The following is a 17883-nucleotide window of genomic DNA, read 5'->3' on the forward strand; positions in this document are numbered from 1 at the left end:
AAATACGGTCTCCTTGCACATGCAGGATGCAGACCCCCGTTGTATGATTTTTTTCGAGGTACTGTTCAAATATGTACAACAGCAAAGAGAATGCTATTCACACATGAATAGCTTTATTTGCTGGGGAGCATAAAGTTGCTGCTCTCTGCATGTATCCCTGCAGAATAGTTATTGCATTATAGACATTTGTCCATGACTTCAAACAAACTTGCTCCTTCCAAAGGCTCAGCAATGACACAGGCTGATCCTCTGACGCTTGGGTTTCCATTTCAGAATGACTGCTGCTGAGCAACACAGCAGACAGCTTAATAGAGAGTTTGAATGGTACAATTATGAGGGGCAAGGGAATGCACTAATGGGTCTCCCTATGACAGGTATAACTGTCTGACTAGTGTTAGATTATCTTTAAGTTTTTCTTTACAGGAGTAAATTGGTTCAAACTGGGGATGTTTGCTGCTTTAACAAATTTTATCTCCATTTTGGCCTATGTAACCTTGTTGACTCCAAGTCTCTAAAGAGCATCCTCCATGTTGGGAATGTGAAGCCTTTGTCAATAGTAGGTCAATTGCCAAGGAGCATGCTAAGCTCAGTGTGCTTTCCAAAGAGGCTAGATTCTCTGTTTTGATTCCATACAGACACGTCTTCTGCATCCGAGGATGAGGGGTCGCTAAGGCGCCAGGCTGCTCTTTCTGCTGCATTGCATCAGAGCTTACAGAATGCTGAGTCCTGGATCAACCGATCTGTTCAGGGCTCATCCACGTCTTCATCAGCATCTTCTACACTATCCCATGGAGAAGGCAAAGGGACCAGTGGGACACTAGCTGATGTATTTGCCAGTACTCGAATAGGTAGGAGCTGGGTATGAACAGCAAAACTAAAACTGCTTCAAGTTTAGATTCTGTTTTCACAAAGTTAGAATCCCACATTGTATACAGAAAATTTGTAGTAAGGCATCATTCTGTCTCCACCGAACCCCCTGGACTTCAGTAGACTCACCTCCACTGAGCTTGGCCCCAGAGTTTGGAAAAGTGCACTTGTTCAGAGGGAAATAGGAGCCTGCTGGTGTAGAAAAGATCCCAGGGATGCACTTACAATGTTGACATGCTCAGCTACAGAGCTTTCTTTTTGCACGTAGGTGTTGCTAATGCTTGCGACTACCTGAAGCTGCTATTTGCATAAACAATGCTGCCAAATGAAGGGGAGTGACTTGGGCCTTCATGTTCTGTGGCATGTCACAGCTGTATCTTTTCCTAAAACAAGTCAGGGGGTTCGAATACTTTGCTTTTTAAAAATTCTACTTGCACTATTAGACTTTAATAATATGTTATCTTAGTATTTATTGTTTAAAAAAACAAAACCCCAGTGCACACAGCCATTCATGAGGGAATTGCAACATCACAAATGAAGCTCTGACACAGATTTGAAGCCTTGACTATTTTCCAAGCTAGCTGTCCATGTTGCTGGGAAGGGGTGGGGGGAATTACAGATCTGGATACCCCAGGCTCCGTTTTTTGATGCTCTGAGGTGCTCCCTGCTGCTGATGCTGCTGTATGAAATTTCAGGGTTTGTTTTGCTCCATTGGTCATCTTTCCCTTTTATATGCTCTTAAGGTTATTACTGCAACCCAGGGGGATAGCTGTATCTGTGTGCTCTGTGATTTGGCTTAATTGGTTTGGAGCAAGCAATGCATAGAAGAGTTGGTGATTTTACCAGCTTCACTTTACTCTGTTCCTTTGACATTTATATTGCTGATGGTTTTGTTTCTGTTTACTGGTATGCAAGTGGCTTTCTGAAATGGAAAACTGCACATAAAATGTAGTCAGTATAATTAATGCTTTATTGACGCCCAGCGGCACTTTAAAAACTGGGGAATGCAAAAAAAAATTACAGTTGTGGAATCAGCATTCTGATAGTGAATGAGCGCCGCTCGCTGTTCAGCACCTGTGTAGTTACTGTCAAATCAATACCTAATTTTCTTAGTACTTGTTTTCAAATGATGCCCAATAAAATCTTGTGTATGAATTAGTTTAAAATAAATAAAAGCAATCTTTTCATCATAACTCTTTGCATTGGCAACATGAAATAGATATGTTCATCAGATGTCAACATCTAAAATTGTATGTATTAGAACTCTTGCATAAACAATTTTATATGAGAACCCTTTGGAGAGAGGAGTGAAAAAGTTCCTTCCTGGTCACCATTGCACAAAGCACTACAGAACCAAGGTGCTTGTTTCCACTGAGCTTAGGAGAGCCATAGGGTGGGTACATCCCCCGCCAGCATAGCTCCCAAGATGCACAGGAGTGATGCTCCTTTCCTGTATGCCTCCTCCTTTGCATGCCATAGGAGATGCACAGGTGTGGAGCTCCTGTCCTGCTGTCCTTAGGAAGTGGGTGACAGATTCCCCTCCTCTGCACTGCTGAGATCTATAGGAAATGTGGGGGATCCCAGTGCCCCAGATCTGCTGGTACTATAGAAAAAGTCATGCACCAGCTGCATGGGAACTGCTGCTGTGTGCCTGGTGCAGTAGTAAGCTTTGTGCTTCTGTGCCAATCCAGTGCAAACCTGCAGGGCTCTTGATTTTTCTTTTAAGAAACACAACAATGTTGTTATACCTTTTGTTGTTTGTTTCAGTTAGAAGCTGAAATAATTAATATAACCCTTTATGCAAAATGCATAACTTATAGCATTACCATCAATGAAATGTGAAACTGTAAGCATTAAGGAAACAGGAAATGACCAGTCAAAGTAATTTTCGTTAATATTCTGGTGCCCTTACAGATCACATGTTTGCTTAATAACCACATCGGTGTGTGAAAAATTCATATTCCCATCATCTTAAACACAGGGATCCTTGTTCATGCTTATGAACTTTCAACTTATCTGTCTTACAGCTTTCATCACCCAGAATATTAGAGAAGTTGTGTGAGTTGTTTTACAGGCCAGTGTTAAGGTTGTTTTGTGAATCTTCATATATCAGTATTGACAAAGTGTGAATTACAAAAATAATGGGGTATTTATGAAAATTACCTTAATTTGGATATTTCCAGTCTGTTCAATGCTTATATTCTTTTATAGTCATGCTCTAGTTGCTTTACATAAGAGTTATATTTCTTCAGTAATATTAAACCTGCTTTAACAAGGCATTTGTGTAGGACAGTAAATATTGTGAATATAATTCAGCCGCTTCTGAACTTTAACAATGCACTGCAACACAACGTGGCAGCTTAGGATAAAGTGAAAAATACCATATCCAATTAAACCCACCGAGGAGACTTAGCTAGACAAAATGCACTTAAGTGGAGCAGAGCCAGATTTAGCACTCCTGCTATTGCCCAAAGGAACTTGGCGTTTTGAAGCAATGCGAGTTGATCTCTATTTCACATCTCATCTGAAAGCCAGGACCTCCAGCAGCAAAATGCCCCCTAACTCAAGGCTCTCAGTACTGACAAACGGAAGGCCAGCATCACTTCATTGAGGCCTAGGTTTTTCTTGCAGGTCTATTATCAAACACTGTCCAGGTTCCACCCTGCTTAGCTATTGAAACTGAAGGGTACCACAACCCAGCATGATGTTTCTTTTCCAAGATTTTTCTAATCTTCTAAGGATTACATCTATAACCAATGTTTTCCCTCTTTTTAGTTTACAAATCTGTAACTCAGGAGGAAGTCATGCCTTGTGAGACATTATTACAGCTCAGGTTCTAGCAGGAGATAACACAGCAGCTTTCTGTTCTAGGAGTTTGACCATCAGAAGGCAAATTTTCATCTAAAAGTACTTTTTTTTTTTTTTTTTTTTTTCAAGTATCTAGTGTCTAGAGTTTGCATTTAGAAATCACCCTAAGATGCTTTCACAAAAGCCAGGATAGCAGGGCAAAGCATTATTTTGTTATAGAGGACAGTAGCTGATGGGTAATTGACACCTTACTTGGCCATTGGATAGTGGAAGGTGCACGTTAAATTAAATATCAGTTTTCTCCCTTTTCAAGAGAATTTCTCCGTTCCCCCTGACGTCACTGCAACTACCTCCTCATCCTCTTCCTCAGCACGCCCAGCAACTATTGACCTTCCTCCATCAGGAATCGTGAAAGGCACGCACAAGGGATCCAATCGATCTAGTCTCATGGACACTGCTGATGGTATGGAACCTTTCTGAGTACCCACAAATGAGAGCATGGCGTGGGAGGAGCTGAACTGGGGGGTGGTGGGGTCAGTGACGTGTATGACTTTCAGAATGTGCTTATACTTGCTGTAGGTTCCTGAACCAATTCAGACTCACTACAAACACACTGTTAAGTTTAAGTGGCTGCAGTGTCAGCTGTAATATACCCCCAGACTGTGGACACTCCCTTTCCTGCCTACCCAGTCAGGAAAAAAAATTCTGGAGAGCTGAATAGACTTCACCGCACACCCTAATCTCAACACACTTAGCTCTGTTGATTCCAGAAGTCCAAGACTTTTGGTGTCAAGATTTTTTGTAAGTCACTTGCTCAGAGTTCTCGAGAGCCTACCTTCAACAGCTATTTTAGAGAATAACAGTTGCTTGGTGGGATGAAGCAGTTTTAATACTTCCCCAAACGTGCCTGAAACTAGGTTATAATTGCCTTTCAGGGAGACTGAATGTCTCAGAGGATGGGAGCTCAGAAGCTTTCTCTTCTAGATTGCTGAACCTAGATTGCTGACTCAGTTCCTGCCCTGTGATTTACATTCAGTGCCATCAGATGGCCTCTGAAGGGAATTTTCTTATAGGAGGTTTCTTGGTCTAGTTCCTGATGGACAAACAAATGAAAACAACGAACACCAAGGGCAATCTGAACAGTAGCCAAGAATTGAATGGGCCCTTCCCATTACTTCCTCAGATTGCTAGTGAGACAGATGCCGTGAGGGGACGTGTGGGGAGCTTGCACTGCTGATGTACTTTCAGGGCAGAATAGTTCAGTCCCCTGGGGTGCTGACAGAAAAATAACCTGGCACCTTCCAGTGCTAAATTTACTGATATTGTGGTGGGTAAATGTCAAGCATCAGGTACAGAGCTGAAGCTTATGAATAGTATACTGAGAAGGAAAGGAAGGCCTGGATAGAACTCTTTGTGAGGAAGGAATTGATTTTTAAATGAACCCAACAAAGATTAGTCACACTTAGGAAAACTGTTACTCTTTGGGTTGGGTTTTCAAAGGAGCCTTTATCTCCCTGCAACATCTAACTTCATGTTGAAGGTGCAGCTAGTAAGTGAGGGTAGCATTTTCTGTCTTTCTCTTCAGCTTCTAGCCTTTTGGTAACAAAGTCCAGAATTTATATGTGGGTTTGTTGCTTTTAAAATGCTGTTGTGTTGGAATCCACACAAACTGAGGAGAGACTAATGAAAATACAACTCTTAACTACAGTTTTGGTACTATAAAGCTGATGATACTGATCATAAACTGTTCAGTCTAAGTCTCTGAGGTAAAAGTGGTGTCAATGCTTGTAATTCTTACAACACCCTCTGCTGGTCAAGTCATGCGGTGGCACTGGCAGTTATTCTGAAGACATGCTAAATTGCGTGCCACGTTTCACAGCCCATGGAACGTACCAAAGACAGATGGGGATGAGACTTCAGAGAGGGAGGAGATAAGTTACTAACAATTTCTGCCCTCTTGGTTAAAATAGAACCAAGCCCAACAGTGTCAGTCTTAATTGGCCTTGGTGGTTAAGATTGTGCCTCTTGACAGGGCAAGTGGGCACATCAGGAGAAAATAATTGCTTGCGAAGGGAGGTAGGAAATTAATGTTGCTAGAGATGACAAGCTCATTGATTAGCTGAATTCTTTCCCTTCCCCTTTAGGTGTCCCTGTAAGTAGCAGAGTCTCCACAAAAATTCAACAGCTGCTCAACACCCTGAAACGACCAAAAAGGCCACCCCTGAAGGAATTTTTTGTGGATGATTTTGAAGAAATCGTGGAAGGTAACAACCAGCAAGAAATGCTCTTTTTGCTCATGTGTTGTGAGCACAAACACATGATGTGTTTGTTATGCTGTTGTACAGAGTTGACTTAGAGATTGACTTCCTCTTTAAAGGTGATATGAGCACCTGTGGACTGTCCGTGGCCAAGCTCCAGTGGTAGAATGTAGTCATTAAAGTAATCCATTGCCCGATGGATGGATGGTGTAACTCTCCAGGGCTGTCAGTCCAGCCCCTTACACCCACACTACATTAATGCAAACTGCTTAGACTTTTTTACAAAAAGTTTAAATTGGTTTTGAAAGCCTAATTTCTAAGGTCACCTGAACCCTAATAATTTCCCAAAGGAAAAGTGGGTTGTTGGTTTTGGGTTTTTTTGCATCAGTGACTTCAAAGCAACTTGTCGCTTGTTGGTTCAGTATGGAGGAATTCCATTCTATTCCATATACGTTTTTACTGCCCTCATTACAACAGTTTCTGAGAGCCTTTCAATCATGCATTAAGCAGCCTGACTAACATGTCACATGTGGTTTGTTCTCTCTCTCATCCTCTCCCCGGGGGAATGTTGTTTGTGCAGGGCAGTGTTTTGGTTTTGGCAGGGTTTCGTTTGGGGTTTATAAATGTACAGGCTGCCTTGTGTTCTGTGTGGAACAGCATTTGTTTTCAGTTCTCTTCCCTGCTTGTATGTGAGCTGGGACTAACTGGGTGGGGGGGGATTTAATTTTCTTTCAGTCCCGCAGCCTGACCCAAACCAGCCCAAACCAGAGGGGCGCCAGATGACACCTGTGAAGGGAGAGCCGCTGGGAGTCGTTTGTAATTGGCCTCCTGCCTTAGAAGCAGCACTGCAGCGCTGGGGGACCACACAGGCCAAATGCCCCTGTCTGACCGCACTGGATGTTACAGGAAAACCAGTCTATACCCTGACCTATGGTGAGTGGTATATTTCTGCTGCTGCATCCTTCTTACAGTGCTGGGGTGTGGTAGAGCACAAATTGACAGCTGGCAGCCAGATTGGAAAAGCGTTTGCCCAAATTCCTGGGGTGCGAGAGGTTTGTAGACAAAACATTGTAAATCCAGCATGAGAGGTGAGATTCTGCAGACATCTTATTGTAATGAGTTTTCCTGTCTCTGGTGGTCAGTCTCCTCCTTGTACTGACTTCACACTGATACAGCACTGTAAATGTACAGGACACTTCACAGCACATAGCATATGACAAGATCCCTTCCCTCAAATAGATCAGGGGAGGGACATGTGAACACAGGTAGAGGGATTCTTGGAAGCAGTGGATTTGAAGGGAGGATATGGGAGGTGGCATGTGACCCTGTTTGAGACAAGGTTGGAGACCATTCCAAGTACAGGGGGAGCATGAGAGGCGGAGCCAAGCCAAGAGTTGGAGTTAACGCTGATGGGCACTGTGAGGAGCACAGGAGGACATGGAGCAGGTACTGGTGAAGTTTTCATTGACTCTAGAAATAGTTGTAGATTAAACATCCACCTTTGCTCTTTGTTGCCGCTTAATTAAGAATCTGATTTGAGAGTCTGTGTGAAAATAGGAGACAGTGTTGCCTTCATGTCACTCTTGGATTTACCCAGTTTCTCTTTGTGATGATTACCATAGCCAGGCAATAGCAAAACAGCTGCTTGTGTCCTTTTTAAAGGGAAGCCTTAAAGTTAATTTTTCTGAATCAAACCTGCATAAGGATTAAGTCCTGGGTATATATAAAGGATTCTTGCAGGTTGGATTTGCCTTTGCACCTTCTTATTGTTACATGAAATACTGCAGAGGACTGGGCATTGGATTTCTGGGTCCGTTTCCGTTTCTGTCACTCATCGTCACCATGGGCAAATCACCGAACCTCTTTTTGCTTCCACTTCTGCAAAATGGGGCTTAGGATCCTTTAGCTGTTAATACTACTTAGGCTGTGATTGGTTGATGTGGAGTTGGCAAACTTCTTCTCTTTGTGTTCTAGGTAAATTGTGGAGCAGAAGCCTTAAGCTGGCCTACACGCTGCTTAATAAACTGGGGACCAAAAATGAACCCGTGTTAAAGCCTGGAGACAGGGTAATGAGCTTGGGAATGTTGGGCTCTTCCTGTGAAATGGGAAGAGGGATTTTTGCATTGTCACTTGCCATGAACATTACAGTCTTGTCCTTTTAATAAGGGCGAGTGCATGACTCTTATCCTAGGGGTCCAGCTATGTTTTAAAGAAATGTTTCCAGGCTGCATGGAAAGACCCCTGTCCAGCCCTCAGGAAGAGAACTCCTGTGCTGAGATTTTCAAAAGTGTCTGGAGGAGTCCCTAACTCCCCTTTGAAAATCTCTCCTACACGATCCTCTCTCCCTAGGAGCAATGCCTGCAAAATGTCAGAGGTCTTACCACGCTGCTCTTGATATTAGTGAAAAGGTTCAGTTCGCTCTTCTTCCCATTGTATGCATGTATATGTACAGAGAGATTAACTACAGCTGTATATGTATAGGAATATAAAAACACACCCAGCCTTGTACACTGTGCAGAGCTCCCAAAGAGAAGACCTGTATGGGATGCTGTGCTAGAATCTGAACATGCATGACCTCCCTTTAAAAATGCCTGAAAAGCTATGAAGTTTATCGTTGTCCCTTTCCCACCTCTGAAACTAAAATGCCAGAATTCCTCACTGGACCCTGATTGGAGGGTTGATGATCATGTCAGCATCATGCTAAAGAGGATATTTTACAATGGGCAAGTTGATATTATTGTTCATTTTAATAGACCCCACTTAAAAAAGGACCTGTAAAGAGAATTTGTCCTAATAACCTGCTCTGGAATATCATTACGGCCCTTTTGAATCCATACCTATGGGAGGATCACACTAAAAAGTAAACTTCTCACATGCAAAGATTCAATGCAGTAGGAATAGGCCTGTCAGAGGGGAAAGCTGTGAAATGAGCAAACTTTAATAATAAAAATCTTGGGTTGGTTTTGTAGGAATAACATGGCAAGGGAGTAAATGCTTTATTGAAAGAGGTTCTGCATTACACGTTTCTACCATCTACAAATTTGCTCTAAACCGAGAATATGATTTTCGTAAATCCTTAATTGCTAACCATGGTTTAATATTTCATGTGTTAGGACAAAAGGGAGTTCAATGGATTTTTTGGCAAGATTTTCACTTCATGGGCTGTAGATGGGATCAGCCATTGAGATGACTTTTAATTCTTTTTTTTTTTTTAAATTAAACAGCGTAATCACTGGGAATGTAACAAACCCAATTTTAATGTTGTGCCTCATATCTTCTCTAACCAAATACTTCTGTGAATTGTAGGTAGCCCTTGTTTATCCCAACAATGACCCAGTCATGTTCATGGTGGCGTTTTATGGCTGTCTGCTAGCGGAAGTGATCCCAGTGCCTATAGAGGTACCTCTTACCAGAAAGGTAACGTTGATGCATCTTAGAGGAGTGGATCGGCTGATGTGGGATGAAAACCAAGTCAGACCATCAGCCTCTGATTTGATAGCATTTCATAATGATCCACGGCGCCTTTAGCAGTTCTTCTGTACCAGCTCAGTGTGTAAGAATTATAGGCACGTGCCATTGCAGAGTCTAAAACTGTGAAAATTCTTTGGCTGCCTAGAAGAATTTTGCTGAACAGCTGAGAGAACAATGGACTTCCTTAGACACTGTGATGGACACATGTCTGTAACCTGTCCTTGTTAATCTCCCTGCAGTTCCCTTCTGACTTCAGTGGGAGTTGTGGGTGCTCAGCACATCTGAAAAACAGACCTTTATTCCCAGTCACTTCTTGCTGTATAACCCCTGCTCCCAGAAGAGGTTTTTCCTAATGTTGCTACATTATTGCCATTCTAAAAGCTGAGAAACAATAGAATTTCGTGAGACGAAACCATGGTAGCATAATAATGGCAACCATACATCGAGTGGTGGTAATGAAATGGTCGGTAATGCTGTGGGTTTCTAGAGCTTTGCTTTGCAGCCTCAACATGACAACTGCTGTGGTAACCAAATGAAATTAAAGCTTCTACCAATATTTGGCCAGTCAGGTCACTTGATCAGCTACTCATTCCAGTGCTTTTATCTTTGTGCAATAGGGTTAGTCAGTTACAGGGGGACAGAGAGGGCATGTTTATTATTTTGATGTATTTCCATTTTCATTTTTTGATGCTTGTTTGAAGATTTAGTGCTTTCCCTAGTGAAAATAAACCATGTGAGTGCAATGGCTATGTGCTGACATCCATATGAATAGGCCCATCTCACCACTGAAATCATCTGCCTTTCACCTCTGGCCATTAATGATTATGCCAGTGCAACATTGTCTGTTTTTTTACTTGAGAACCAGAAACTTTTCCCAGTCTTCCCACTTGCATCCCTGGACCTCAGGATTAAGTGAAGGGAACAGACTTGCTAGGCAGAACATGAAGTTATCTTCCATATTTTTACAATAGGTTCTCATTTTTCTGTGGACTTTTATTTGCTCACAGAAATACATCTGTCACAGCTGCTCAACCTGCCCTAGGGAACAAATTCTGTCAGCATGAGAGTCCCCATTACACCCAGCATGCCTTCATGATGCATATATTGTTTTCTAGAGCATGTTAACATATGACTGTATCCTTATCATCACTGCCAGACTGTGGTTGTCATTTGAGTTTCAAACCATTGCCAGACGTCCATGGGACAAATCAGATGAAACAGAATGTTGTTTTTTCCCAATGTGGTCCATGTTACCGATCCAGTTACCAGAGCATTACCGTGCCTTGATTTTTGGTAAGGGTAAAGTTGGCTTCATACTCTCGCATCATCTGGAACTCACAGTGGTTATTTTCTTTTCCTTCAGGATGCTGGTGGTCAGCAGATTGGCTTCCTCTTGGGGAGCTGTGGCATCACTTTGGCTCTCACCACTGAGGTTTGTCTAAAGGGGCTGCCAAAAACCCAGAATGGGGAGATTGTGCAGTTTAAAGGTTAGTTCAGTCACACTTTTGTTTTGACCCGTTTGCCCCAGGGCTGAACTCTAAAACTAGCTGTTAGAAGTCAAAAGCCATGTGCTGTTTTGCTCTTCTTTGGGTTGAGTGAGCAAGGTTTGCAGTGGGGTCGTTGCCTTGTTTGGGACTATGAATTGTATGCACCACTGAGGCACAAACTTATGCATGTCTCTGACAGAGCCAGTGCATTGCAGTGGCGATTAGGATGAGGCCACTTTAGAAACCAACATTCTGCTAGAACCAGTTCAGCAGTGTTTGGAGAGAGAAAAATCATGGTCTCTTTAATGCTACATCAGAGCTATATTTATAAACACTGCAGGGTCAATTTGTGAGTGGGCGAAAGAGCCTACCACCCTTGCAAGCCCTAGATGCACTGGTTCATGGGAAGAGGGATGAGTTTGTCTAGCTAGTGATCTGCCTTGGGTTGATTTGTATGTTTGCAGTCATCTGATAATCCTAAACCAAGCATAGCTGCTCCCCTTGTCAAATGACATCAAATTATCAGCGCAAATTACACAGCACGTCATTTTCTATCAAATGATCCTTGTGGTTCTGTTGGAAGTAAACCCAATCAAGTCCAAATCACGTTTGGTTTTAAAGCTATGCATTTCCTTCAAATTAATTTGCATTTTGCTTATTTAACTTCGCTGCTGGGAAAACAAGTCCTAAGTAAAATGGGCAAATGATCACTTCTGTATTTCAGATGAATATAGATTCTTTCAGCAGATACAGGTCTTAAGGTTGCCTTTGATTTCGGCTCTAGGTTGGCCCAGACTCAAATGGGTTGTGACAGACTCAAAGTATCTCTCCAAGTCACCAAAGGACTGGCAGCCCAACATCTCAACTGCAGGAACTGAGCCGGCATATATTGAGGTGGGTAGTGAATGAAGGTCAGAAATGAGCTTCTCTGGATTGAATTTAATGCACAGAAGCCATCAAAATGGTAGCACTTTCATGTGAGCTGTTCCAAACTTGCCAATTTCTTGCCAAAACAATACACTTTGCATCATGTACAACGTGCCATGATGCTTGTTTTTAGTCATATATCAGTTTGTGACTTTATTTGTTTGCTGTTCAAAATGCAGAGGAAGACACAATCTCTGCTCCAAAGACAAGTGAAACAATTCAGATACAGTGTGTGGGATGACTAGAGAGTGGCTTAATCTGACAGCGCTGTAGGGTTGCTCACAGGAGTGTATCAGCACATCTTAGCCAAGGCTTAGTGCTGGGAGACTTGGTACAGTCCACCCTTTAGCTCGGGGGGCTCCCCTGTGATCACCTTTTCATTCGGTCTGTTTAATTCTGTTAGTACTTGGTAACGTTCAGATTTCTGCCTTTGTTTCACATGGCAACACTTTGGATTGTTCACTTCTCACGGTATGGCCTGTCTTCCTCTGTGCATCCCAGTAATACTAACTAGGAACTACTGCATCCTAAATAATATCAGTGTTTGGGTGACATCTACCCTACAGACTGCTTTTTCAGTTTGCCTTTTGTATCTTGGAGTCATCGTGGATAGTTCTCTGAAAACATCCACGCAATGTGCAGCGGCAGTCAAAAAAGCTAACAATGTTGGGAATCATTAAGAAAGGGATCGATAGTAAGACAGAAAATATCATATTGCCCCTATATAAATCCATGGTACGCCCACATCTTGAATACTGCGTGCAGATGTGGTCACCCCATCTCAAAAAGGATGTATTGGAATTGGAAAAGGTTCAGAAAAGGGCAACAAAAATGATTCAGGGTATGGAACGGCTGCTATATGAGGAGAGATTAATAAGAGTGGGACTTTTCAGCTTGGAAAAGGGACGACTGGGGTGGATATGACAGAGGTCTATAAAATCATGACTGGTGTGGAGAAAGTAAATAAGGAAGTGTTGTTTACTACTTCTTATAACACAAAAACTAGGGGTCACCAAATGAAATTAATAGGCAGCAGGTTTAAAACAAATAAAAGGAAGTATTTCTCCACACAACACACATTCAGCCTGTGGAACTCCTTGCCAGAGGATGTTGTGAAGGCCAAGACTATAACAGCATTCAAAAAGAACTAGATAAATTCATGGAGGATAGGTCCATCAATGGCTATTAGCCAGGATGGGTAGGGATGGTGTCCCTAGCCTCTGTTTGCCAGAAGTTGGGGAGTGGGTGACGGGATGGATCACTTGGTAAGTACCTGTTCTGTTCATTCCCTCTGAGGCACCTGGCATTGGCCACTGTCGGAAAACAGGATACTGAGCTAGTATGGCTGTTCTTATGTTCTTATTATGTTTGTTGCTTTCCAGTACAAGACTAGTAAGGAAGGCAGTGTGATGGGGGTGACAGTGTCTCGTATTGCCATGCTGTCTCATTGTCAGGCTCTGTCTCAGGCTTGCAACTACTCTGAAGGTGAGTAGTGTCACATGGTGGATTTGTGCACGAAGGGGTGAAAGCTTGGCTCGCTGCAAGAGCATTCTTTCCAATGCTCAGTCAGATGGATTTTAAAAGTTTAAACTATCTCAGAAATTAAAAATCTTACTTAAACGTAGACAAAGGTCAATGCATAATTATCTCTACCTCAGCCCACGCCCTGCCCAGCAGGCTTAACAGTGAGGGACAAAAGGTGGGCTTTGCAGTGTGCATGGAGGTTTACAGATCCATGCCTTGGTGAACTGGGGGATGGGAGGGGCAAAATTGCTCAAGCTCCAAACTTGAGGATCCTTTTTCAAAGAACATCATGCCACTAGCTCCCTTTCACTTGCATTGAAGGAGCTCCTGCTGGAATGCCTCTTCTCACCTCCATACTGGCAATGCACACACACCGTGGCCTCTCAGATAACCAGGTTCCAAACTAGTTTGGGCTCTACAGGTTAAATCCAGTTATGGAGAACAGAAATTACCAGTCATGATCTCAGAGCTCCTTTAATGAGTTGTATGTCATCATTTCTGTTTGACATGCAACTGTATTCCTTTTGGGAGCCATTCCATTCATTTCCACTGCTCCTAAGGGTCAGTCTTCCAAGGCATTTGAATGATGGCTCTATAACCTCTTTCCACTCAACACTTCATGTGTAAGGAGGCTAGGACACTCCAATATTACAGTGATGAATGTGGTATAAAAGCCTAGAGATGCAAGACGTTATATTCTTGCAGCTGTCTGTAAGGTGTTCCTTCCCTTAAATTCATATTTTGTTTTAAGTAGGTCTTCTGTGTCTTGTCTTATTCTTTTTATTGTGCTCTGTGTATGCACCTGTGTGTACCTGTTTTGTATTATCCATAACAAGGAGCTTGGAATCTATTTAATAATGCATAAGAGGACAAACGGACTAGGCTAAACGCTTGCTGTTTGCATAATGCCGCCAGTATGTGCTGCCATGGAGAGGTGTTTGCATGGTGTCTAAGTACTGTATGAAACGCTTAAGAAATAATTGGCACTTTGAGTTTGCCAAGCTTAAGGGAAACAGTGATCTTTAAATGTTTGTAAAGAAAATGCCAAGGTGAAAAAACAAGAGTTGTGTCCTCCGCAGCTTCAAAGTTCCTGGCATCTGCCTGAAGGGAGCCACTTAGCCTGCTGGTCTGGGAGCCCAGCAGGAGCTGCCTCAGGGAGCTAACTTGACTTTGCATTGGGAAAGGGGCAAGTTCCAGTATCAGTAATACAGCCGCATCTTCCCAGTTATCTGCCAAATTTCTTATATCACAACTTTCCTCTTCCAGGTGAAACCATAGTGAATGTTCTGGATTTCAAGAAGGATGCAGGGCTCTGGCATGGCATGTTAACGGTGAGCTGGTGCTTCAGGGAGAAAACTGGCAGGATGGTTGTTCTGGGTATTTTACCGCCCTTCCTGATTACAATGTGAAGTAGTGTTTGAGGAGGAGAGTTGGGCCCAGTCTGCTCTCAGATCCAGCTTTATGCACTTCCTTTGGAGTCAGTGCAGATCTGCTGGCAGGAGCAATAATGTCTTCTGCCTAGTCATCATACTCTCTGTTCATTCAAATGAGGCTTTGAAATATTAACTGCAGGAAGTGCACAAGCTTTACCAGGCATTGGGGAGGGAAAAGAGGACTCCCATCTCTGATTTATGTTGGATATATTTTGTTGGCCCTTTCCCACAAATCTCTCTGCTTTCCAGAATGTAATGAACAAGCTGCACACCCTCAGCGTGCCCTACTCTGTGATGAAAACCTGCCCACTCTCCTGGGTGCAGAGAGTTCATACCCACAAAGGTAACGATGGCATTCCTTAAGATTCTAGCATGTGGCTTTCCAGACTAACATTTGTGGGGCACTGCACTTCTGTTTAAAGCTTGGGAGCCTGCCTGATTGCTAGTCAGAATCCTACCAAGTGGCCCAAAACCCTGGATTCTCTTCGATGTGGCATAGGGCAGGCCACAGAGAGCTTGATGCGGAATCCACAGGTTTGTATGTTGCAAGATTGTGCTGTTAGGCCAGGGGAATGGCATCAGCATGCAGGGGCCGCTAACCCCAAGCCCTAGCTGAAACACATGGAGGGCCACAGTCGCTCTGCCTAGTATGTAGTAGCAGTTTTGACCTGGCAGTGTGGGTGCCCTACCTTCACCTCCTGTATCAGAGGAGAATTCCATCCCTGCAGCCTCTTCAAATGGGCAAAAGGATTTGCGTCCCTGAGCTGAAGATACTTGCCCTAATGGGAGGGTACTGGTGTTAGGCCCCTGCAGCTTCACTGAAAGAAGCATTCAGCGAATGGTTTTATTTGTACTAACTTCATTTGCTCCCTTCGTTTGCAGCGAAGGTGGCTTTAGTGAAGTGTCGAGACTTGCACTGGGCCATGATGGCTCATCGGGACCAAAGAGATGTCAGCCTGAGTTCTCTGCGGATGCTGATTGTAACTGACGGTGCTAATCCCTGTGAGTATTCCCTCACACGGCTGCCATGAGAGAGGTTCCTCTGATCATGTTTTCAGTCACTTCCATGCATGGGCGGCAGGTGAACCCCTGCTTTGGGGAGGCAAGCCCGCTGGCCCCACCCCTTCTGCCCAGGGCCTCACCCCCACACACCAGAGCCCCGAAACCCCTCTCCCACCCTGTAAAAGTAGAAGCCCTGACCCAGGGGGGCCCCGAGACCAGAGGAACCCCAGCCCGCCCGCCCAGCCACACTGGGCCAAGCCGCCAACCTCCCCAAGCACTGGGCTGGCGAGCCACCGGCTCCCCCACCTGCCAGAGTCGGGCCGAGCCACCAACCTCTCCCAGAGCCGGGCAGGGCCGAGCCACCAGCCTCTCCCAGTGCCGGGCAGGACTGAGTCTGCCGGCCCCCTGTGTGCCGGCCCCTAGCACCAGCTCCTCCTGCCTCTGAAGGCCCCGCCAAGCCACCGGACCCAACACCTGAGGAGGAGGGACATGGCGAGCAGCAGGGACAAAGGTGTGTGGAGTGCAGGAGGCGGTGGGGGTCTCGGGGAAGGGCTGGGGCCACCGTGGCCCAAGTATCTGGCAGCAGGTCGGCGGCAGCGCCAGGGAAGGCAAGGCCTTCTCTGGCCTATTTTACCCGCCACTCACGCTTCCGTGTACTGACTTCTATCAGGAGTAAACTGAGGCAGCTGTCTGACAGTCCAAAAAGGCAGGCCTCAGTGCCCCAAGCACAAGGGTAAAGGATTTCAGGTTCCACACCCAACCCAGAGTCCCCCTGCCAGTTCTAGGCTTGTACAGTCACTTTTTCCTATTTTTAAAATGCTTCTCTCCAAGACCCACGCAAACAAGGGAAACTACCTGACGCTACAGGGCAAACAGCGCAATTCATAATGCCAAGAGCCCTCAAAATCTTACCAACTGTGTCTCTCAAATACACAAACTGGGAATGTATACAGGGAATCCTTTTCCCTAAACTTTCAGTTACAGTAACTATAGATGAAAGGTGTTCAGACAGAAGGGTGATTTGTGTTAAGTTGTTGGTGTCCCTTCAAGTGTGAATCTTAAGGATGGTATTGCAAGAGGTGATAGGAACATAGGACTTGGCCAGGCAGCAGGGACAGCTGGATGCTCTGGTATGTAATATAGAGTATTCTGGCAGAAAAAGATTAAAAGGTTAGTGCAGTGATTTGTCTAGTAGGCAAGAGAACAGGAATAGGCACATTAGCTGGCAATGTAGGTGGGGGTGTGAGTGGTTCTAAATTGCACACAGGGGATGTGGGTTTTTTAAATGGTGTTGAAAGAAATGAGCAACAGATCTTCATGGCATGCTGGTGATTATGGGGCTTAATGAATGTCTGTCCAGATGGCACTGACTGGAGGAGTGAGATTTGAATACAATTAGGGCTGTTTTGGATTTGTGCGGTGGAAGGAAATGGAGGCAGTGGACGTGCGTTAGTATGGGGGAGACGGGGAAGATGTTTGTCATCCCTGAGTATCTCTATATGTACAAACTCTGGAACAGGCTGGGAGGAAGATTGTTTGGGCCTTAGCCAGCAAGGCGTTAGTTTGAAGTATGAAGTATCTTTCTGATTTGGTCAGTTCTGTACCAAACCTGATCCCCTTACGGTAGGGTTAGGTGCATAAATGCATTAGCTTTCAAAAAAGCAAACCTGGAAGTTGTTTAAAAGAATGTAGATGGAAAGTTGCCGTCTTTTTTTTTACCCACGCAGCAGTTGAGCCCCTTAAATCACAGCCTCCATTCTGAGGCTTTCCCGAATAGTAGTATTTGTTGTCTTATACATAATCTTTTGTACAATACTTCCCCAAAAAAACTTTTTTAGGGATGTCCAGGATTACAGAAATACAGTACACCATTATAGTGAAGTAGTGGCTGCTCTGAGAAAGACGTACTGGTGTGTTATTACTGTTATAGGTGACTGAAGTCTACTTAGGCCTTTTAAAAATTCTACTTTAATGACTTAGAACCCCAAGTTCCATTGACTTTCAGTGGCTCACTTAGGCTCCTTAGTGCCTAAGTGACTTTTGAAAAATGTGCCCTTAGTTAGAAATGAGATTGGAATTCACAAGATCCCTAAATAAAAATGTACT

General features: G+C 44.0%; 1 protein-coding gene across 9 annotated transcripts in view; it reads left to right on the top strand.

Moving 5' to 3' along the window:
* DIP2B (disco interacting protein 2 homolog B) overlaps positions 1 to 17883 on the top strand; it is a 127901-nt gene that overhangs the window by 79688 nt on the left and 30330 nt on the right. For 3 of the 9 annotated variants that reach the window (XM_037883752.2, XM_043533179.1, XM_037883751.2), the window contains exons 5-16: positions 636 to 848; positions 3989 to 4138; positions 5820 to 5939; positions 6669 to 6866; positions 7908 to 7999; positions 9240 to 9350; positions 10768 to 10891; positions 11676 to 11785; positions 13201 to 13303; positions 14609 to 14673; positions 15025 to 15118; positions 15658 to 15777. In XM_037883752.2, the coding sequence (XP_037739680.1) occupies positions 636 to 848; positions 3989 to 4138; positions 5820 to 5939; positions 6669 to 6866; positions 7908 to 7999; positions 9240 to 9350; positions 10768 to 10891; positions 11676 to 11785; positions 13201 to 13303; positions 14609 to 14673; positions 15025 to 15118; positions 15658 to 15777 (1500 nt within the window). The remainder of the gene's footprint in view (positions 1 to 635; positions 849 to 3988; positions 4139 to 5819; positions 5940 to 6668; positions 6867 to 7907; positions 8000 to 9239; positions 9351 to 10767; positions 10892 to 11675; positions 11786 to 13200; positions 13304 to 14608; positions 14674 to 15024; positions 15119 to 15657; positions 15778 to 17883) is intronic. The other 6 variants (XM_043533181.1, XM_043533180.1, XM_043533184.1 and 3 more) reach the window with 3 other exon arrangements.

This window comes from Chelonia mydas, chromosome 20, assembly GCF_015237465.2.
Source record: "Chelonia mydas isolate rCheMyd1 chromosome 20, rCheMyd1.pri.v2, whole genome shotgun sequence".
NCBI classification, from domain to species: Eukaryota; Metazoa; Chordata; order Testudines; family Cheloniidae; genus Chelonia; species Chelonia mydas.